Source organism: Aquila chrysaetos, chromosome 7 (assembly GCF_900496995.4).
Source record: "Aquila chrysaetos chrysaetos chromosome 7, bAquChr1.4, whole genome shotgun sequence".
Taxonomy (NCBI): domain Eukaryota; kingdom Metazoa; phylum Chordata; class Aves; order Accipitriformes; family Accipitridae; genus Aquila; species Aquila chrysaetos.
Window position 1 is genome coordinate 25,878,856 of NC_044010.1, and position 23,108 is coordinate 25,901,963.

At 37.1% G+C, this 23,108-nt stretch overlaps 1 protein-coding gene across 1 annotated transcript in view; it reads left to right on the forward strand.

The window, feature by feature from the left end:
• NCAM2 (neural cell adhesion molecule 2) overlaps positions 1-23,108 on the forward strand; it is a 338,699-nt gene that overhangs the window by 175,625 nt on the left and 139,966 nt on the right. The window contains exons 2-5 of the mRNA XM_030021121.2: positions 9,958-10,032; positions 10,841-11,047; positions 13,407-13,550; positions 22,003-22,140. Of these exons, the coding sequence (XP_029876981.1) occupies positions 9,958-10,032; positions 10,841-11,047; positions 13,407-13,550; positions 22,003-22,140 (564 nt within the window). The remainder of the gene's footprint in view (positions 1-9,957; positions 10,033-10,840; positions 11,048-13,406; positions 13,551-22,002; positions 22,141-23,108) is intronic.

A 23,108-nucleotide genomic window follows, 5' to 3' on the forward strand; every position in this document is an offset into this window, starting at 1 on the left:
TCAAGTCCAACCATAAAGCTAACACTGCCAAGTCCACCAGTAAACCGTGTTCCTAAGTGCCACATCTACACATCTTTTAAATATCTCCAGGGATGGTGACTCAACCACTTCCCTGGGCAGCCTCTTCTAATGCTTGACAACCCCTTCAGTGAAGAAGTTTTTCCTAACATCCAATCTAAACCTCCCCTGGTGCAATTTGAAGCAATTTCCTCTTGTCTTATCACTTGTTACTTGGGAAAAGATATTTAATATAAAAAAAAAAAAAAAACAAACTCACCAGCCAACCCTGCACCCAGCCTCCCACTTATTCTACGCCTCTCATCCTAGATTGCTGTTACTGAAAAACTATTACTTTGAAGATTAAGGTCTGAATTTTTCAGGTTTATCTTCATTGAGGTACTTCTGGATTTTGGAAGATTCTACCTTGGGTGTAGGAGAAATTATAAAATTCACTGACTGCATAAATTTCAGTTTGGGAAGCATGCCTTTTAAAATTCATAGTTTCCTGAAATACCTTTTCTTTCTGTTTATTGCTGCCAAAAAGAAACATTTTTGGATTGTGGAGATTTTGTTAAGGTAGTGTTAAGCTTTGATAAGCATAATCATCCTATACCATATTATTTTTTCCCACGTACATATTTATTTATGTATGAGATCAATATATGATAAAGATTCCCCTGTATGTTTCTCTACAGTTAAAATAGCTTAATATTCTGTTAAGCAGTGAATTTTAAACTTCACTGTTCTTTCCATTCATAAGAACAAGCTCTACTGAATTTAGCTAGAATAACTTAAATAGAATTAAATATCGGCATCATGTCATGCCTGACAGAACCCATTTTATAGCTAAAGTCCTCCAAAGTTCATGCCTTTCACTTACAGAAAATCTTTCTTGCCAAAACCAGACTTTAAGTGAATAAAGTTAGATATCTTGATTGTTTTTCTTTTTTAAGTTTGGTTATCTTTTAATCTTGATTTTCTGTGATAAGCTTCTAAGCCATAATTAGAAAATGTACATATGGATTAAATATTGATTAAATATTCTTTAAAATATCTGAATAAGGTTGGACATGTAAATCTATATTTAAATATTTACATCATTATCCGATCTCTTAAGTTTTGAGAGAACTGAGCTCCCAATGTCAGCCTACCTGGAAATCTCAATAAAACTCAGAATGCTTATATTTATATGTTTATTTCTAAACTATAGTTTGCTTGAGTTTGGGGGGGGGGGCAGTAGTGAGTAACTTCTGTTTGAGATAAGTCTTCTGAATAAAGTTGTAACAAGCAGACTTTGTTTAAGCAATGTCCTGTTTTATAGTTGTATACTGTCTCTGCTCAAATATTAGTAGTTTATCTATTTTACTGTTTCTGCTGCAAGTGTAATAGAAAAGAATATTTAACAGCGGATATTCTAACTATGCTTCACTATTTGTGCCATTGTTGCACAAAACTGGATCGTGTTGGTTCTCTTGCATCACACATTTCACCCCTATAACATCTGTTATGCCCCAGAAGGCAGTTTGAACTTCCTGTGACTTCTAGTTCTTCTCATCAGGGAAAATGACACTTCAACAGATGTAGGAACTGAATTCATGATGACACAAAGACTGTTTTGTCTACCTAAAAATAAAAAACTCTGTATTCTGTAAGACAGAAATTCAACAAGGAATCCATAATGATTCAAATAAAACTTTAGAACTTTATATCAGGACTGTGTTTCCTACTGACAAATCCAAATTAATGCTAATGTGATGAAATTGAAAGCTCAGTTATACTGAACTACTTAATTAATCATGAAACTTGATATCAAGCAATTAAAAATATAACTAACATCTCTCAGTACTGTCATACCCTGGAGAAGTGATGCTTTATGATTTAGTAGTAGCCTGCCCACTACAAAGTTGAAAAATAACCAGCCTCCATGGAGTTTAAATTTTTGTTTATTGGCTTTGCAGATGCAGTTTGTCCTTCAGATATTTCTCCAAAAAAAATTGCAGGCAAGCATTCAAGGCCACTGAATGGAAGACAGGCTATCATTTGGCCAGTTAATATATATTTATTCTTAAGAAAAAAGAAAAAAAAGACTATAATGTTATAGTGCTTAAAGGATGTTAGAATACCGTCTGAATAGAAAATTTTACATAGTTCATTAAACTGCTAAAACAAATGGAAGAAAAAATCTAAAAGTATATTTAAATGATAAAATGTTGAGTGAGTTACATTTGAATAGGCTATTAGGATTAAATTTTCACTGTAGGTTCCCACACACAGAGAAAAAAAAAATTATTCTTTAGCATTTTTTTTATTCCCAAAGGATTACAAGTGTATTAGGTGTCTTTAAACACTGTAAGTCTCACAGACTTTACAAGCTCAACAAGAACATCATCTCTTTTTCAGTGGGTATGCAGATGATAGGATTTCTTCCCCATAGACAGTTCACTTAGAAAAGAGATGTGACAGTATGTGGTAAAATCCTATTTTTTTCTAGCATTTTTTGTGGATTTTCTGTTTAATGATGATAATTTTAGTAATGATGTCATTACCTTTAATGGTCATCTTTTGTGTAACTTCTGACTGCATGCCATTCCTTCTTCAAAGGTCTACAGTGTTGGAGTCATCTTCATTGTCTATATGAAAAAAAATAGTACCTTAGGTGATGTAAGATGTTTCTGAACATTATTTCCACTGGGTGATTCGATCTCTTGAGTGCAAACAGCTTAACAGACTTAATTCAGCTCTATTTTGTTCTGTTGTTTTAGGGGAATTCTTTAGGGCAGAGGTATATGGTTCCTGATTGATCACTCATGGAAGTAGCTCAAATCAGAACTGTAACTTTATGGGTTGTATAATGCTTTTGTATTTCTGACTTTGCTGACTTAATAGTTGAAATAAGTTAACTGATTGAGATTTTTAAAAAGAACCTAAAAAAGCATTTGCCCTAAAATAAAATGCCCTTGAACTGTCTGACACTTCACAAGTTCAGTGTACATTTAATAATTTCTGTTTCCTCATTTCAGCTTAGGAGTCCAAATAGATGTGAAATATAGTGTTTAAAAACAAAACAAAGCACCCTTTTTGCTGTTTCAAAGTAAATTAAAACTAGAAAATACTAGAAACTTAAGAGAGGATCTGTTTCTGTAAGGATTGTGTTAGTGTAATTTTCATTCAAAGCCCATTCACTTTTATCTGGGAATCAGTGGATTTAAACAGAATATTCTCAGAAGCCTGCATAATAAAGGGAAAAAAGATTAACTGGGTGAATAGTTATTCTGCGACTGAATTTGATACCAATTAAAAACTTAGTAATTTATTCATGCTCAAGAATAACAAAGCCAACTTTTCTAAGCATATTAAATATTAAATACTGGTGTAATCATTACTGAAAGCAAAACCACATCACCCAAGTTTACTTGCTACATGTACATGAAGTCAAAGCAGACAAACCATATAGCCTAGGCTATAACTATGGTCAGAGAACTTATGCTAAACAGAATTAGGACCTTCACAAAGAATACAGTCCTCTCGGCTATATCTTGCAATCTACTTGTTTTTCTTAGAAGCTGCTGCCAAACCCATCCTAATTAGCTTCTGTAGCTGTCACTCCTCTCCTTAGCTCCATGTCGAACCCAAGCCATGTCTTGTTTTATCTTCATAGCTGTGTCCTTTCCTTTTTACTGCCTTCACGTTACCCTCTCCCTTTTGGTGAGTTTGAAGGCCAACAGATTTAGAAAGACCCCTCCATAATAGAGTGCTGTCTCATGGCTCAAAAGTAAATTCTAAAATGTATTCAGATCTATTGATGTAGCATAAAACTGTTCAACTATATTGTACAAAATTTACATTGTGGAAACTGGGGCAGAATATGCTATGGTTTTGGTATCTTCCTGGTGTCATACTTTTCAATAAAACCAAAAGGAAGCTTTTCAGGTTTTTTGAGTGTTTGGGTGCTTTTTTTAAAAAATGGAATTATCAAGAAGTTGCTGGATGGAGTTACTAGTTGGAGCAGAGCTTTACCCAATATTTTTCAGCTTTTTTTCAAATATTGTCTCTTTTTCCTTTTTAGTATCTTATATATCTTATATATCTTATAAATATGTTTTAAATATCCATTTGTATAGTATACACATTTAACGTATTTTAATATATTGCTAAGTGACAATAGAAGTACATATGTGAGTGACTTACACTTTTTCTAAGTTCTGACTGATGACACCTCACTTCTGTAGCATTAGGTAATCATCTGTGTAGACAGAGCTAGGACAGTTTTATGTTGCTTGTTCTGAAATGTGAAGGATACTACTGCAAATGGGACTGAAATCAATTAGTCTACTAAATATTAGGTCTTGTGAATAGAGTCATCTGTCTCCGTATTTAACAGAACAAATGGACCTCTTATTGCTTTTCTTACTTATCTTCCTAAGTGATTTTTAAACCCATTAAGGAATAATTCAACAGAATCCTCTTAGTGTAGTACAGCTGATAATAATTCTTTTATGATGACTATGATCAAAAGGGAAGGGATTGGTTATATCACCTAGTGCTGATAATGCATTCTTTTGCTTTAAAATTGCACATGTACTGAAGACTAAGTAAAGCCCTGACTGACTTCACTTTTTCCCAGAACGGCTATACCACAGTAGCATTGCGCTCCACAGTCTTCTACCTGAAGAGATCTTCTAGATCTTGCCTTTTTTAAATTTTGTTTTGTTTTGTTTTGTTTTAATTTATAGCTAGGTAGGTAATATCCTTGGAAACATGCAAAAAGGCAGTATTTTGTCAGATCTATCAAAAAGCTACTATTCATATCTGGGCTTGGTTTAACATAGCTAGACACAGCCTCTACTGACTTGAATTTTTGGAACATCTTCACTGACCTGGTAAAATAAGCATTCACCTGTGTATTCAAAGACCTTCAAGCTGGTCTGGTACAAACAACTTCCTTTTATATTAATCCATTAGCTGTTAGTGTACAGCAATAACTTGAATTGCATGTGCATTGCATGCAGTCTTCATCGGAGCTTATAATAACCTAAGCATCTATGTAGTTCTTCTTGAAATAACTTTGGAATTAATGTAAAACTTTCTGAATGTGTTGTCTCTTTGCAATATTTTACTTTTGGTAAGTAATGAGTGAGCCTTTTCCTATCTTAATACTGGACTATTTGCCTGACTACCTAATAAGCACAGATTGCTAGATTAATCACCTGGGCAATATTTTTTTCATTCTAGCTTGCATAAAGCAATATTTTTCTATTTACATGAAGCAGAGCTAAGAAAACGATGAGACTGGAAAAATTGGACAGATGGTCTTATATTTTTCTATTTTGTAAAAATTAAATTACCATATGTAGAAAATATGATTTCTTTTTGGTTTCAGAGATGTAGCTAACATGTCTGCACAGAGTTTATAATTGCACTTATGCTAAGAATTTTAAATGGAGTTTGGCCCTTTGCCAAAACTGTGTTAGACTCATATATCTATTTCATTGATGAAAGAAAAATATTCTCTAACTTTGCTTCTCGCTTCTCACCGTGCAGTTCCTTACATTCTGCCTGACATTTATTACTTAATCTATTGCATTTACATAGTTCAACATCAGTTATTACAGTTATTGGAACTAAGCAATGAAATTGTCCTTGAAGCAATACTGCTGAAATGCTGACGTATATATTTCTGAAGCAACTCTACAAGACTACAAACTCTGTAAAAAAAATATTATACCAGAGCAGAGGTGGCATAGGACCTAAAAAGTGAGTCTAGGATTTGAAATAAACGTCCGGGCTCTAATCTCTTGAAATTCGCCAACCTCTGAATTTATTAGTACCTTGATTTCCAGCCAGCAGTTATATGTCCTGCGGTTAAAGTGAAGCTTACCCTGACAGGTAAATAAAGAAGTGAGGCTTTGAATAGCCTTCTGGATGATTATTACTCCTTGATGCTTATTGCAACAAAAATAAAACTTTGTCTGAAACTAATTTCCTTTCCTACACTTAAGCTTGTCCTTTGCTTCTGGTACCATGGATGTAAAAACCGTAGATGAGAATAAGCACATTAGTCTCTTTCTCTGTCAGTGCTATGCATGTGTTCTGAAGGAGTCTTCACTGTGTTCCTTGCTATTGCAGTGAGGATGGTACTAGTACCTGCTCTGGTACTAGATTCAACATTTTTGCAGTCCACTTCAGTTTCTTCCTGACTTGTAGGCAGTCATGCCCTCTTCCTGACAGTCTTTATGGACTGACAAGTTTTGATGTTAGCAAACAGAGTACACACAGATATTTAGTTTTGCCTGAAGTAGGATGTGTTCTTGGGGGCTTTTTGTGGTTTTTCTTCTTAGTGTGGTGGGTTGACCCTGGCTGGGTGCCAGGTGCCCACCAAAGCCACTCTGTCACTCCCCCTTCTCAGCTGGACAGGGGGAGAAATATAACAAAAGGCTCATGGGTCAAGATAAGGACAGTTTAATAAAGTGAAAGCAAAGGTCGCGCGCAAAAGCAAAGAAAAACAAATGATATTATTCTCTACTTCCCATCAGCAGGCGATGTCTGGCCACTTCCTGGGAAGCAGGGCTTCGGTATGCGTGGTGGTTGCTCTGGAAGACAAAATGCCCCCCCTTCCATCTCCCTTTACTTAGCTTTTATATCTGAGCTGATGTCATATGGTATGGAATATCTGTTTAGTTAGTTTAGGTCAGCTGTCCTGGTTATGTCCCCTCCCAAGATCTTGCCCTGCCCCAGCCTGCCATTGAGGGGGGGCAAAAATGCTGGAGAGACAGCCTTGATGCTGTGCCAGCGCTGCTCAGCAGTAGCCAAAACACTGGTGTGTTATCAACACCTTTCTAGCTACTGATGCAGAGCACAGCTCTATGAGGGCTGCTATGGGGAGTACTAACTCCATCTCAGCCAGACCCAATACACCTAGCTATTTTCTTATGGGGGACAGGGTATAAAATATTAATAATAATTTAAAAAAACCCATAAATTCAATCATGATGATCTCCTCAGGAAGAGTATCCACAATACAGGACAGCTCATGAAGAATGTTATATACCACACAGATATTTAATTTTTTTTTTTTTTTTGGTACAAAATACCCAATTGTCTTAAATTTATTTTGGCAGACTGATACTGAAGTAATCTTTAGTTTTCCTTTTGATATCACTATTGAAAAAAATCAAATCTGGTCTAATTCTTGCTTATCCAGGCTGATTACATGAAAGTACATCAGTTAATAGCAAATCTATTTCATGATGGTTTTCTCTTAATTGTAATAATTGTCACATTAATATGTATGGAATACTACTTAGATAATGATTTTTTCTGTGCTCATCTTTTTTTTTAATTTTTACTATCAACAGAACCAAATCATTGTGGTTTTTAGCAGGTTTTAGAGTTCTAACATATACATGGCTAAAATTTCTCACACTAAAAATTTAGTTTGGAGTGTAATACTCCCCACCTCTAGAGATGTTTGTCTTGTTGGGCCTTCATACCAATTATACAAAAGGAGTCTAGTGAGATTGGGACATTCAGTGTACCCTTGTTTTGCAGTTTTCAAAAAGGTGAACTATTTCCACATACACAGAATAGACCATAATTTCAAGACTGAAACCCCTAGATTGTTGAAACAATAATTTTTAACCTTCAGATACACCCCAGTTCCCTACTATGTAAATTACTGAATGAAAATTTAGATATACATTCATCTCTAAAAAGTGAGTCCTTTTTTTGTCTGTTTGACTTTTTCTGTCTTGATTAGAGCTTTAAATTAACATGACTGACTTCATCCTTGTTATTGTCCAATTTTGTAAGGTAATGGATGTTAAAGAGCTGCAGCTACTCAGGATGATGATAATGCTGGAATTGTGATTATTGAAGAGTACATAGTTATTTTGCATAAATAAGCCCTTCATCAATAATACTGGCTGTGTTGGGTAGGCTATTCATGGGGTTGTGGGACAATAAGGTAGTTCAAGGTGGAAGGGACTTAAGAAGGTCTCTAGTCCAACCTCCTGCTCAAAGCAGAGTCAGTTACAAAGATAGGCCAGATTGTTCAAGGCTTTATCCAGTGAGCTCTTGAAAACTGAAATAACCAAGACTGCATAATCTTTCTGGGCAATCTGCTTTACTGTCTGGCTGTCTGCATCATGAAAAAGGTTTTCCTTATGCTCAGCCTGAACCTCTCTTGTTCCAACTTGTATTTTGTCTGTCTGCCATATACCACTGTGAAGAGTCTGGCTCCATCTTCTTGATGAATTCCCCATAGGTGTAGCGGGTGGCTGATAGGTTCTGCTGCAGCTCTCTCTTCTGCAGATTGAACAAGCTTAGCTCCCCCCAGCCTCTTCTCACTGGTTGTATGACTCCCAACAGGTTATTCCCCCTCAGGCGCAGAATTTAGCATGTATCATCATTGAATATTATGGTGTTTGTGTTGATAAATTCTTCCAGTGTCTTTAGGTCAATGACCTCCTTCATGTCATTCATAAAGGTGTTAAATAGAACAGATCCCAGAACAGAACCCTACAGTACCCCACTTGTTACTGGTCTCCAGGTAGAGTATGACCCATTAGCTATTGCTCTCTAAGCCTAACCATCCAACAGGTTTTTTATCAGCCTATCTGTGCACTCATCCAGACTGTAACACCCTAACTTGATGTGGTGGGTTGGGCCAAGCACCCACACAGCCACTTGCTCATTCCCCCCCACCCCCAGCAAGACAGGGATGAAAATAGGAAGATTGGGAGTGAGAAAACTCATGGGTCAAGGTAAAGAGAGGAAAATCACTGGCAAATTACTGTTGTGGGCAAAACAGACTCTAGCTGGGGAATTTAACTTTATTTATCAACCATTAACATAAACATTTAATTACTGATTTAAGTAGTGGGAAACAAAGAAAACAAGTACTTAAACATTTAGGGAAAACACCTTTCTTCCCCATTCCCAGGCTCCAGATACCTCTCCTTCCCCGTTCCTAGTCTCCACTCCACTTTTTGTCACCATCAATGAAGGTTATGCTCAGTCCCTTCAGTGAGGTGATGGGTGATGCAGGAGGTTGGGGTGCAGACATAGGGGTTTCTTTCTGCCATTCCTTCTTTCTCACTCTTTTCTTCCATTGCTTCTTCTAACTCATTTCCTCTGTTCTATTGTCGGTTATCCACAGGCCACAATGCTCTTGGGGGTGTAGTTGCTCTAGCAGGGGCTTATGCATAGGTCACAGTCCCTTCAGTGGTGTTACCAACTGTGCCATGGAGCACCTCCTATTGCTCTGGCCTTCTTGTTCCTCTGTCGTGGTGTTCTAAGATGTGCCACAAACTCCTCCAACTGTCTCAGCTGCGTCCTGCAGTAGGTGCATTGTAGAGCCAGCTAGAACTGGCTGTGTCTGTCGCAGTGCCACCCCCACCTCCCTCCCACAGAAGTCACTCCTGCAACCATCCCCTGCTACCAAAACCTTGCTATTTATACCAAATACACTTGAATACGAGAATGTTGTGGGAGGCAGCGTCAAGAACCTTGGTAAAGTCAAGAGTCAAGGTAATTGCCACCCAATGTTCTTCCCTCATCCACAAAAACTAATCATTTTATCCTAGAAGGCAGTGGGGTTGGTCAGGCATGATTTAGCCTTGGTCAGTCTGTGCTGAGTATTCCCAGTCACCTTATTCTCACTGAGTTTTTGGTTTTATGTTCATGTGTATTTCTATGCCTTTTTCTTTTTTCCTTTAATTTTGTCCTCAGTTTTAGGATATGAGGCTGTTATCCTTTGTGTAAAATCTTTCCTTCATTTTTATTGTTTTTTCCACCTCTATATATACTTCAGTTCTAAGGATACAATGCTTAGCTGAAACTTTTCAGATTTGTTCAAGAGATTCTATAGTATAGAATAAGAAAATACAAAACCTGAAAATATAAAATTTAAACTGATAAATGCCAAAATGCATTCACAACCTTCTTTATATTTTTCAGCTCTACTTCAAGTTACAATTTCACTTAGCAAAGTTGAGCTCAGTGTGGGTGAATCCAAGTTCTTCACATGCACAGGTACGTATTCATTTTACTTGTATCTATGTATTTTTTGTTACATTTTGAACCTTCTACATAATTTGAAACTGAATTAATTGATTCACAAGATTAATTTAAATTAGCATATTTTTTGTATATTCACATTGACTTGTGAAAATTGCAATAAATAGTAGATTTTCACTGGCTTCACATTTCCAGTCCAGAAACTATTCATTTCAGTCTCTGAATCAATCAGTTTAAATTGTCTATATCAGTACAGGTTGTTTATATCTGTTAGGATGCTTCTTTAGTTAAAATATTTTCACTTGTCTAAACTAAGGAGTTAAATAAGATACTAGGCTAAGCTTTAGTATCCTCTCCAACCTCATGAGACATCCAAAGAGTCTTTTCTAGTGAAGCAGATACCAGTCAGGAGGAGAAGAGTTTGCATTTGCAGCTACCTGATGTGGATTCTTGATGTTGCTGAGTTGCCATCTTCTGTTGACAATGACACATGGCCTGACTACACTGATAACGCAACTGACTGATGACTTGACCTGTTGATCCAGTGGCTGCTGAACAGCCTGTTTCTTTCCTTTAAGACTTTATACCTTTCTGTGTTTATTTTTTTCCCTCTTGAACCCTTGAGCTACTAGTATGATTGTTGAGCCAGGATAACATCTGCCTGTAGCTTTGCCTTGCTTGTCTTTCTACAGACTTTCTCACAACTCTCATAATTTAGCAATTCTCTAATATTGCATAGACATTGTGCATTGGGTAGGCATATATGTTGCATAATGTCTACATGAACTTCTAATGTTGGATTGGTTTTTGGTTTTGTTTGTAGCCATTGGTGAGCCTGACAACATAGATTGGTACAATCCACAAGGAGAGAAGATTGTTTCTAGTCAAAGAGTGGTTGTTCAGAAAGAAGGTGTTCGATCACGTCTAACCATTTATAATGCAGATATAGAAGATGCTGGTATATATCGGTGTCAAGCAACTGATGCTAAAGGACAAACTCAAGAAGCTACAGTTGTTTTAGAAATTTATCGTAAGTAAAATATTATCAATTAATAAATGAAAGACTATGTTTTAAAGCCCACTGCTATTGAGAAAGTAAAGCCTATCAAAATATCTTCCTAGGCTCTGAATTTTATCTTCCAAATAATTGCATCTCCTGGAGTTTAGTTAATAGATATTATGGTGAAGACTTAAATGAAATGCATGGCCACTTTGTAATATTGTAGATCACTTTTCCTTTGTATATTAGAATGCCATCTTATGAGGGTGCACTGTATGCCCCTCATGGAAAAGAGGAAATATGAGAAAAAGTTATGTCAACCTAATTCTTTTACAAATACATCTACAATCTATTACAAATATGTGCATAAATAAAAGTCCAGGAAGTGCAATATATGTCATTAAAAAAAGTGGAGTTTAGACTGAATTAGTTATTTTTATGTCAGTCTTTTCCTATTCTTGGCCTTACAATGGAATTTTGTCATAAAGCATTGAAGCTTAATGTGATAAGCAACCAAAATGCATTTCAGTTTCAAACAACTAGTTGAGGAGTATATTTGAAAAGTAAATACATTCTGTTGTGGTAAAAGATTCTCTGAGAGGTTGTTTTGTTGGTTTTTTTTTTTCAATTCAGTTAAATAATTTTACATTGTACTGTACTCTTTTAGATCAATCAAAAATGCCTAAAAGCAATACATTAAACAAGTACACAGTGAAGGTATAAGGCAAGGTCTTTATTGGTGAAAGGGTGGGACGTATGCTAGCAGCCTTTCAGCTGAGTTATTCTCTAATTTCATTGGAGAATAGTTTTTTAATATTCATTAAAAAATTTGTTGTGGATGGTCTGAGTACTGAGGAACTGCAATGAGACTGAAAATACAGAGTAGAATCATAAAGCACTGCTTCTGAAAGGTACAGACAACTCAGATAACAAAAGACATACAATTTTAAAAAAATCTATTGATAAAACACCAATTAAAATGGTGATCGCAGTTACAAGCGATTACATGACAGCTTGAAAGCTGGCAGTTCAAAGGATTTCAAGTTTTGTGGAATTCATTTGTATGCTTAAAACTGCCAGTCACTCCATTAGCAGACTGCTGAGCAAAATTGAAACCTTTTGAAGTGTTTCCACGTGGTAATTTTAGTAATTCTGAGGTTAGGTAAACCCAAAGACCTACACAAGAAATGTGAAGGTTTATGGGAACTGACATATAAAAGTTTCATTATTGGTATTTGTGATGTATTGTAAGGAAAAAGCAAGATACACTGTACTCCTAGGGTCTGGTTCAGCACTCACTGATGTCTGTAAAAGTTTTTTTTCTGACTTACATATGGTCAAATACTTCAAACATTTTATACAAATATTTTGTAAAAGTATGTTAGAGATGTATATAATATAAGTGTGCTCCCTCTGCTGTGGGAACTATGTGGATTATTTGAGTCTGCACTTGTATCAATACAAAAAGTTGGAGGTAGAGTTGCATCTCTGACTTATGTTCTCCAAAGTGTCCTCTGAAATGTAATTGGCAGTCTTTGATCCTAGAGAACCTAGATAGGTTTGTTTTTCTGTGTGCAAGAAATTCTTCCAGAATTTTTTGTCAGGCAATTGGTTTCTACATTAGATCTTGTATGAGATTATGGATGAATGCTATCTTGGACTTATAGCACTAAATTCTAATAATACTGAACTTACCAAACCCACTAACAAAATTAAATATCAAGTTTGGTTATTTGGGTTGGAAAAACTAAAAGCCTCATCAGGTCTAAAAAAATATTGTTATTTCCTAAAAAAAAATGCTACAATTTCTTATGATTTAATATTATGTAATTTTTCCCACATAGTTTCCCACTCACTTTTAAGATTTTGTGTTTTGCTCAGCTGATGTTTTTCACAGTCAGTGAGGCTAAAGTTCCACCTTTTTAATAAGACTTTTCCAAATAATATTGGTGGTTTTGATGGAAGTTTTGATGGAATAAAAACATGAGGTTTTAATTCAATAATAACATCATGAGGAATAAAACACACAAGAGAGTAAATAGACTATTAACATGAATATATAAACCTCTAAAAACCTAGAGTTTCAAAACTGGGCTCTGGAACATTGAAAACAATGAAAAATATATTTATAAAACATGCTCAGTTTATATAAATAAAAGAAAGATTTTCATAATGCAAAATGATTGTAAAATTATTTCTACAGACAGAGTAGAAGTCATGTGTCCAGGACCATCTGAGTTTTATCTGGGAAAATTTATTATGGAAATAATTCTGTATTATCACAATGAGAAGGCTTAATAGTCATCTTTATCTGATTTGGTGTCACATATAATTTTAATGCTAAGTGAACTGGAAGACACTTACTATATTCTGTTTTCTTCCTTTTCAGAAAAGCTCACTTTCCGAGACACAGTATCTCCACAAGAGTTCAGGCAGGGAGAAGATGCAGAAGTTGTTTGCCGTGTTACTAGTTCACCTGCTCCCGTTGTCAGCTGGTTGTATCGGAATGAGGAAGTCACAACTATTGCTGACAGTTAGTATTTTGGTAACTCTTTAAGATATACATTCTAATTAATTTTAAAATATTATTGCAAAAGAAGACTAATCACATTATAGTGGAGGATTGATTTTGATTAAACCATCAGCTTAACTAGAATTTAACGAGGTTTTGTGGTCTATAGAGAACCCGTATGCAATGGTTTCCTTCATGCGTCGTTTTTTCCAGTTGGGAATTTTGTCTAGATGTAACATGAGGGTCCAAATAACCAAAAGATTGCTGGGAGCTCCTTCGCAGGAGTTCTTCCTGGGCTGCCATGTATGTAGGAGTTGAACACACTTTTAAAACATACACAGGTAAACTTCACTGTCCGCACAAAGCTATGACACTGACCAAACACTGAATTGACTTTGGTGTACTTGCACAGTATCTCAGAGAATCCTGGGTGGATAGGCTTTTTGCACTTTTGTGAGAGTTTACTTGTATGACCGTAAGTTATCTTTTGAGTTACAAACAACTGGGGATATAGGTGGTTTGCTTAGGCTAGATTCCCTAACAGCTAGGCTGATAAAGTTATGTGAAGTTGAATCTCACCTTCCCCACATGCAAGTTCTAAGCCTGTAGAGAGACAATTAATTAGGCATATAGAATTTATTTGGTTTACCCTGTCAAAAACTATGAACCATTTTTTCATTGCTGTCTCAATAGTCTTCTTTGCCTTTGTGGAAAACAGGACTTTCCACATTTTCTGGAAATGGAACTACCATTGTTGGTGAACTAGCTTATCCACCTTCTCATCAGTTTTTATCTCTGCATGTACTAAAACTCAAGGTTGTAGTGTATGCGCTTAAAATTCTTGTTCTTTAGAAATTAAATATTTTTATTTCAAAATGAAAATGAAAAGTTATATTTGGTCTCTTATGCAATCACATAAACAAATGTGGAGCAGTTGCTGGCGGGGGGGGGGAAGCTTGTTTGATGTTTCTGGACTCTGGCAGACTCCTCTCCCTTATGAAAGAAAGTTTTGATTAAACTTCTTTCTTATTTAGTATATCCTATCCCTTCTGTCATCTAGACACAGGGACTAAGAAGAAATAGCAAACTTCTACCCTTAGAAAAAATGGGTTGAAATTTTAATATATATCATTAAACAGTGAATGTAGGTGAGACATAGAGGATTTTGAAAAATAAGAACTCTGAAAACAAAACAAGATTTGGCAATGTAGCAAAAAGTCTTTTTCAAGGATGCAGCTCAGCTTGACGAAGTAAAACTACCTCAAAGATCTCTCTCAAAATTTTTTATCATTGCCATTTTATTTGTTTTTCTAATCAATCTGGTTGCTGTAGGATTAGCAAAGGAAATAAAGCAACTATTCCTTTCTTTTTCAAAATCATACATCTTGAAAATTCTGAGGTTTTGAATTTCAATGCATGAACTTGTCTCATAATGCTTACAACGTGAAAAAGTACAATGAGAGAAACAAGTTTTAATTTAAATAGCAGAATACCTTCCTTATGTTCTGATCTACAGTAGTATCCAAATAAGACTGCAGTCATGCATGGGAGGAAGCAACGTTTTAAATCATGTAAAAATAGGACATTGTGAACATTGTGAGTTTTGGCTATGTATATATGGCTTTATAATGCAGGTGGAAAAAGAGTGTACCCAAAGTCTTACAATTAAGAAATTTTTTTCATGCCTTGAGAAATCAAAAGACTTAGTTTCATGTTACATTTCCAGCTTCAAAATCTCCAAAGAATGATCAGTACCTGTAACCTGTTTGCGTAATTTAAAATTAGATAACATCAAATTCTTCTGTCATATTTTAAATGGTACCTATTAAAAAAGAAGTAACTATTCTTGTTGGGTTCTAGTTCATAGTAAGCTAAAATACTGAATAATTTCCTATCCAAACTGAATTGTATATTGCAGTTTATTTGGGGTGCATGAGAAAGCAGCTTCTATTTTAAGCATTCTAGCATTGGCATAATAGGAAGAAATGAGATAATGTCATTGCTTTAATTTCATGGCTTTTCTGTTATATTCTTGACCATTCTTCTGTTGTATGTGTTACAACTAGCAGGATTTTTGCAGCGCAGGATTTTTGCAGCACAAGCTTTTGACTATTTCAGTTTTGGAAATTCTTGACAGTTACTAGTATGTATATTTGTATGTTCCATTTGAACAGAAAGCTGATTTCTTCTCCGAGAAGGCCTGTGCACAAAATCAGAAGTGAATATTTAAAGATTTTTCCTGTGTAGTAAGTCTATAGCTGAAATAGCTATAGGTGAAATAGCCTCTCACCATTCTGAATCAGTTTCTGTATGTTCCCAAAACCTTATGTGCTCCATTGCTAGATCATCCTAGGATTTATATTCTCTTTTGAGTTCTACAAACAAAGATGTAAGAAAAAAACTGTGGGAGTGGCTGTCCTTCATTCTTTGGCAAAATAAAAAACAAACAAAACAAACCTAGGTGAATAATGACTTCCAAAAGTCTGTCTGGTCTTATGTTAAGATTTAATAGGGCAATATATAAAGCATCATTTTCTGGGAATGTTCTAATCTTTTCTCTATTGTTATCAAAAGCTGAATTGTCATGACTCATAATTCCATTGTATGGGAGTCAGGGACATTTTACTAGCTATAAAAGTGAATGGGTTTTCACTGATCAGTTCTTATCTGGAGTCGTAAGTGACTCGCTCTGTTTTTGCACAATTCTGGGGCTTCAAAGGACATTAAATACAACTCCTTCTACATTGCTTAAAGCAAATATAGAAATTTTATGTACAGACATTTGTATATTAGTTTATGTTTGGAGTTGACCTCAGAAGAAGGTTAGCTGCCCCTGTTAATACAAATATGCTACATATATATTACCCACTATCTCTATAAATATGCATGTTTTATTCTGTCACTACTCAAATCATTAAGGTATGTCAGAATTCCACTATCAGATTAACAATTTTCTATAAACATAGCATAGGAGTAGTATGTAACTATAATGCATGTTGAAAATTGTATCTTGTATACAACTGGATAGAAAGTATTGGGGACTGATGCATCCTTCATGTTTCCTGTATGCTTTGGTATATTTTATTGTTTTATATTCTCAAGTATGCAATTCTATTAGGGTTTTTTTTCCCCGAGTAGCTATTTTTAGTATGTAAAATTATTCTCTTCAAGACCACAATTTATATGAGATAAAAGGCTCTGGAAAACTTAGAATTTACTTTTTGAAAATCCATCTAGTTACAATTCTAGGGAACTGCATGTTATCTTGTGATTGCTGTGGTCCATAAAAAAGCATTCTCTCTTATTCTGAAAGATTACATAAGACAGACTTCAAATGAGCCAGACTAACCCTCTAGATCACATTGGGTAGGCTGCGGCAATCCAGTTCTGCTGCTTCCTCAGTGTAGCATAGTTTCTGAGAGCTAGCTTTCCCACTTCAAGTCAGTAGTTTGCACAGCTCTAATTACAGTAGTGGAAAATGTGGTGCCGTTGTTCTACAAAGCCAAGGTAGACCATTTAAATGTATTTGTGTAAACTGATGTGCAAAGGTGAGTGTTAGCTTTAAGGTGGTTAACAAGCTGTGTTTACATTTGGTCTAGAAGAAAAAATTACAGTCCCCCCCGCAGAGAATGACTGGTTTAGTTTTATGAGGGACATATTTAATAGAAGTCTTTGTGTTCAGCTTTTGCCTAAAGTTTTGATTTTTTTTCTTCAACAGGTCTTTAGTCATGTCCTAGTCTTAGACAGAACAGCTGTGCCTAACCTTTTTGTTAGACATTGTGGGTTATAGGCTGGTACATACCCTAGAACATATGAAAATTTGGAAAACATAAGCCAAAAATTCCTCAAGCTCTAATTATAAGGCACTGAAAAGACATAGGCGATCCCTCTTGCCATCCATACTACTGATTTGACTGAAGGTGGCATGACTGTTCCTCTGAGTTAGGCATTTGAAGTTGAGTGAGCTGAGTCCAGAAAATAGTGATGATCTGGAGGACTATAATGCCCAGTCACTGTCCACATCCTCCAAATATAATCTGTTTAGGATAGGACACAATTTTTATTAGAATATCCATGGTACAATGAACTTTATCTGTGTGCACACCATCTCTAAGTATTATGTTGTATTACTAGTGTATTCCACTGCTCTGAACCTCCTGAGTGTTTGTCATGGTTTAACCCCAGCTGGCAACTAAGCACCACCCAGCTGCTCACTCACTCCCCCTGCGTTGGGATGGGGGAGAGAATCGGAAGAGTAAAAGTGAGAAAACTTATGGGTTGAGATAAAGACAATTTAATAAGTAAAGCAAAACCCCTGCGCGCAAGCAAAACAAACCAAGGAATTCATTCACCACTTCCCATTGGCAGGCAGGTGTTCAGCCATCTCCAGGAAAGCAGGGCTCCATCACACATAATGGTTACTTGGGAAGACAAATGCCATCACTCTGAACATCCCCCCCTTCCTTCTTCTTCCCCCAGCTTTATATGCTGAGCATGATGTCATACATTATGGAAAATCCCTTTGGTCAGTTGGGGTCAGCTGTCCCAGCTGTGTCCCCTCCCAACTCCTTGTGCACCCCCAGCCTACTCGCTGGTGGGCTGGGGTGAGAAGCAGAAAAGGCCTTGACTCTGTATAGCACTGCTCAGCAGTAACAACAACTTCCCTGTATTATCAACACTGTTTTCAGCACAAATCCAGAATGTAGCCCCATACTAGCTACTATGAAGAAAATTAACTCTATCCCAGCCAAAACCAGCACAGTGTTCCATAGTACCTGTGTGTGAGCTGACGTAGGCAGGATGCAGGAACAACCACAAAACCACGGATGAAATGCAAAGAGTAAATTTATTCTCATTACCTTGCTAACCAGGGGATCTCCAAGGCAGCACCAGGGCAGAGGCACACAAGTGGGAATGCAGGTACCACAGAGCTTGGTCCTTGCTGGAGAGAGAGATTTCAAACCTGCTGCTTTCACCTGTATATCAGAGATTTTCACAGGCATAGTTTACCACTGTGCTTTGATCTTTCCCACATTAGGGCAGGAATCTCAAGCTTGTTTGATAGGGTGCCTCTGAGTCTATCACAAGCCTATGTTATCTAAATACAGATGTTCCACTTGTCAAGTACACAAGACCAAACAACAATTAGTATATATATGTTTTTTTTGACACCCCAGCTGCATGTCACTTGAGCATGTTTACAATTCTCCTCGCCAATCTTCAGTTATTTTCCCACAACGCGTGAGTCCATCACTGATCTCCTTGAGCAAAAGCAATCCCACAAATGAGTTTGCCTTTGCCTGAGCCAGGAGTGACCCAGACTGTCTTCCCTAACATATTCTTTATGTGCACTATGGGGACTTTATCCCCTTCTACAGTGCATAAAAGTTTTGATTGGGCAGGGCCAGCTTGATTGGTAGATCCCTCACTGTTAACTAACCAGGTGGCCTTTGCTAAATATGTGCCCCAATGTTTGAACGTTCCACCCCCCATTGCTCTCAGTGTAGTCTTTAGCAGTCCATTGTATCATTCAATTTTCCTGGAGGCTGGTGCATGATAGGGAACGTGGTACGCCCACTCAATGCCATGCTCTTTGGCTCAGGTGTCTATGAGGTTGTTTTGGAAATGAGTCCCATTGTCTGACTCAATTCTTTCTGGGGTGCCATATGGCCACAAGACTTGCTTTTCAAGGCCCAGGATAGTGTTCTGGGCAGTGGCGTGGGACACGGGATATGTTTCCAGCCATCTGGTAGTTGCTTCCACCATTGTAAGCCCATGGCGCTTGCCTTGGTGAGTTTGTGGGAGTGTGATATAGTCAATCTGCCAGGCTTCCCCATATTTATATTTCAGCCATTGTCGTCCATACCAAAGAGGCTTTAGCTGCTTGGCTTGCTTGATTACAGCACATTTCACATTCATGGATAACTTGTGCGTTAGTGTCCATGGTCAAGTCCACCCCTCGATCATGAGACCATCTATATGTCGCATATCTTCCCTGATGGCCTGAGGTGTCATGGACCCACTAAGCTATAAATAATTCACCCTTATGTTGCCAGTCCAGATCCACCTGAGCCAATTCAATCTTAGCAGACTGATCTATCTGCTGGTTATTTTGATGTTCTTCAGTGGCCCAACTCTTGGGTATGTGGACATCTACATGATGTACTTCTACAACTAGATTCTCTAGCCGGGATGCAGTATCTTGCCACAGTGCAGCAACCCAGAGGGGTTTGCCTCTGCACTGCCAGTTGCTTTGCTTCCATTGCTGTAACCACCCCCACAGGGCATTTGCCACCATCCATGAGCCAGTGCAGAGATAGAGCACTGGCTGTGTTTCTTGATCAGCAATGTCTAACGCTAGCTGGATGGCTTTCACCTCTGCAAACTCACTCGATTCACCTTCTCCTTCAGCAGTTTCTGTGACCCTTTGTATAGGACTCCATACAGCAGCCTTCCACCTCCGATGCTTTCCCACAATGCAACAGGATCTGTCAGTGAATGGGGCATATTGCCTCTCATTGTCTGAGTTTATTATACAGAGGGGCCTCTTTAGCACGCGTCACCTCCTCCTCTGGCAATATTCCAAAATCTTTGCCTTCTGGCCAGTCTGTGATCAATTCCAAAATTCCTGGGCAACTGGGGTTTCCTATTCAAGTTCGTTGTGTAATCAGTGCGGCCCACTTACTCCATGTGGCATCAGTTGCATGATGTACAGAGGAGACCTTCCTTTTGAACATCCAGCCCAGCACCAGCAATCGGGGTGCTAAGAGGAGCTGTGCTTCAGTACCAACTGCTTCCGAGGCACTTTTTAACTCCTTCGTATACTGTCAATATGTCTTTTTCACTTGGAGTGTAGCGAGCCTCGGATCCTCTGTATCCCTGACTCCAAAACCCCAGGGGTCAGCCTCGGGTCTCCCCTGGTGCTTTCTGCCAGAAGCTCCAGGTAGGGCCATTCTCCCAGGCTGCGGTGTAGAGCACATTTTTAACACCTTGTCCTGCCCGGCCTGGCCCAAGGGCTATTGCATGAACAATCTCCTGCTTAATTTGTTCAAAGGCTTGTTGTTCAGGGCCCCATTTAAAATTGTTCTTCAGGGTCACTGATAGACTGCAGGAAGTAATTCTTCTCAAAAGAGTCCATTAATATTGACTAGTTATGGTGGATTGACCTTGGCCAGCTTTCAGGCACCCACAGAGCCACTCTCTTACTTACCCTTCTCAACAGGACAGGGGGAGAAAATGAGATGAAAAAGCTCGTGGGTTGAGATAAAGACAGGGAGATCACTCACCAATTACCAGCACAGCCAAAACGGATTTTAATTGGCAAAAATTAGTTGAATTTATTGCCAGTTAAATAGACTTGGATGATGAAACACAAAGACAAAATTAGAGCAACACCTCCCCTGTCCTTTTTCCCAGGCTCAACTTCACTCATTCATTGCCGACTCCTCTACTTACCAAGCACTGCAGGGAGATGGGCAATGGGGGTTGTGGTCGGTCCATAACAGCTCCAGCGTGGGTCCTTCCCATGGGCTTCAGTTGTTCAGGATAAACTTGCTCCAGCATGGGGTCTTCCCCAGACTGCAATGCTGTCTCCTGGGGCTGCAGGGAAATCTCTGCTATGGTGCCTGTAGCACCTCCTCCCCTTTGGCCCTGCCTCACAGAGGCCGCCCCTGCAGCCCTCCTGCTGCCAACATCTTGCCACGTAAACCCAATACACTAGTTCAGACAGAAAGGAGAGAAAAATTAAATTCAGATTCAATTTACTCTTGCGGATTATAATTTTGCTGCTGCATGTGCAGGAAAGTAGATGCACATTTGTTCAGAATCTGTTTTTTTCAATGAACTTAAACCACTCAAAAAGTCTATTGAATTTCACTTTATGCTGGACTATGCAGAAGGTAGGGTGGTTTCTTGGATTATGTCTTCGCACCCATTTCTATGAAGTGTTAGACTGTGGTGAGATACATCATTGACTGAGTAATAGTGAATCAGCAAAGGAACAGGAGGAGGGAAGGAGAGCAAGCAAGCTGAGAAATTATTAAATGACATAAAATGGGCACAAAGACAGTTGGTTAATCTAGATAGAGAGGGAAGAAGCATTTTCTTACTTATTATAAATTGCTCAATTTGTCTTTTTTCCATCTCTTCAGTCTTTTTTATATTCTGTGTAGGTGTTCATGAATATTCCAGTCATTTTGCAATAATTTATAAATTTAACTTGGATTTGATGACTCCTCAGAGTAAATAGGAAGTTATGGATGGAAAATCCAGATTCAATTTTAGGAAATGGCAATGTATTTTGGAGTGGGAAAAAAATAAATTTCTCAGCTGACATTTTACTTTTAAATCGACAAATGTTTTGTCAATGAGCATTCTGATTGTACAGAGAAAGTAGATATTACTCATTTAAGTTAGTGTTCCTTGTGTTGTCTTGATTTATTAACACCACTTAATCTCTTACTTGCCTTTCTAGATCGATTTGCAGTATTAGCAAACAATAATCTCCAAATTCTTAACATCAATAAAAGTGATGAAGGAGTATACAGATGTGAAGGAAGAGTGGAAGCCAGAGGAGAAATTGACTTTCGGGACATAATTGTTATTGTGAATGGTAAGGAGTAAAAATTGTTGAATTGACTTCTTGCTTTACTTGATTATCATACTCTATTTTAAAATATATCAGCTTCTAAAAAATCCTGATTAAATTGGTTAATATAGTTGTCATGTCTGTTTAGTATTGTTTTCCTATAAATGTAATTGCTTAATATTTAAAAAAACCTACTATACTGAGTAAACAGAATCCATTGCATTTCATAGTATCAGTGTATATAAATATGTAAAACCTGGATTATTGGTTTTAATCATTCACAGAACATAGACAATCACTGCAAGACTTGATTTTCACATTGTAATATATAGTAGTTCAGTTCACCCTGTATTTTTCAGTATTTTGTCATTTACTGTTAAAAAAACACATTTGATTTTTCATATTCACCTTCATTGCATTAACATATTTTATTAACTGTCCCAAAAGTCACAGATACATTTTATTAAGATTAACAGTATTACTTACAGATTTTTAACATTTTATTTCTATGAGGAGTAAAATATATAATGAGTTATCTGAAAAGTGGCATTATATATTTTATTAGTTTATAATAAACCTCTAAGAAAGAATATGAATGGATTAAGACAAGTGGAGCATTTAGCTCAACCTCTCTCTTAAAGTCAGGGTTGACCTGCTGAAAAATAAATATCTCTTCATATATTGTCCAGAAAAGACACAGTTCATAAAGGGCATTCTTTTTTCTATGCATTCTGTTTAATGTCATTTTTTCAATGAAACTACTTCAATCATGTCTATTAGGTTCTGAGTTTTAAAGGCTTTGTCCTTGACTGGTCCTTCTCGGCAAACCCCAGTTTACAGAAGTCATTATGTAATTCTCAGACAATATCAGGAGAAAGAGCAGATTCTGTCACAGGTATTATTTAATCCATATAGTCAAGCTGCAATCTTTGAAGCAGAATTCTTTAGATTGTTGTAGATAGTATACAGACAGTGGCAAGCAAATGGGAGAT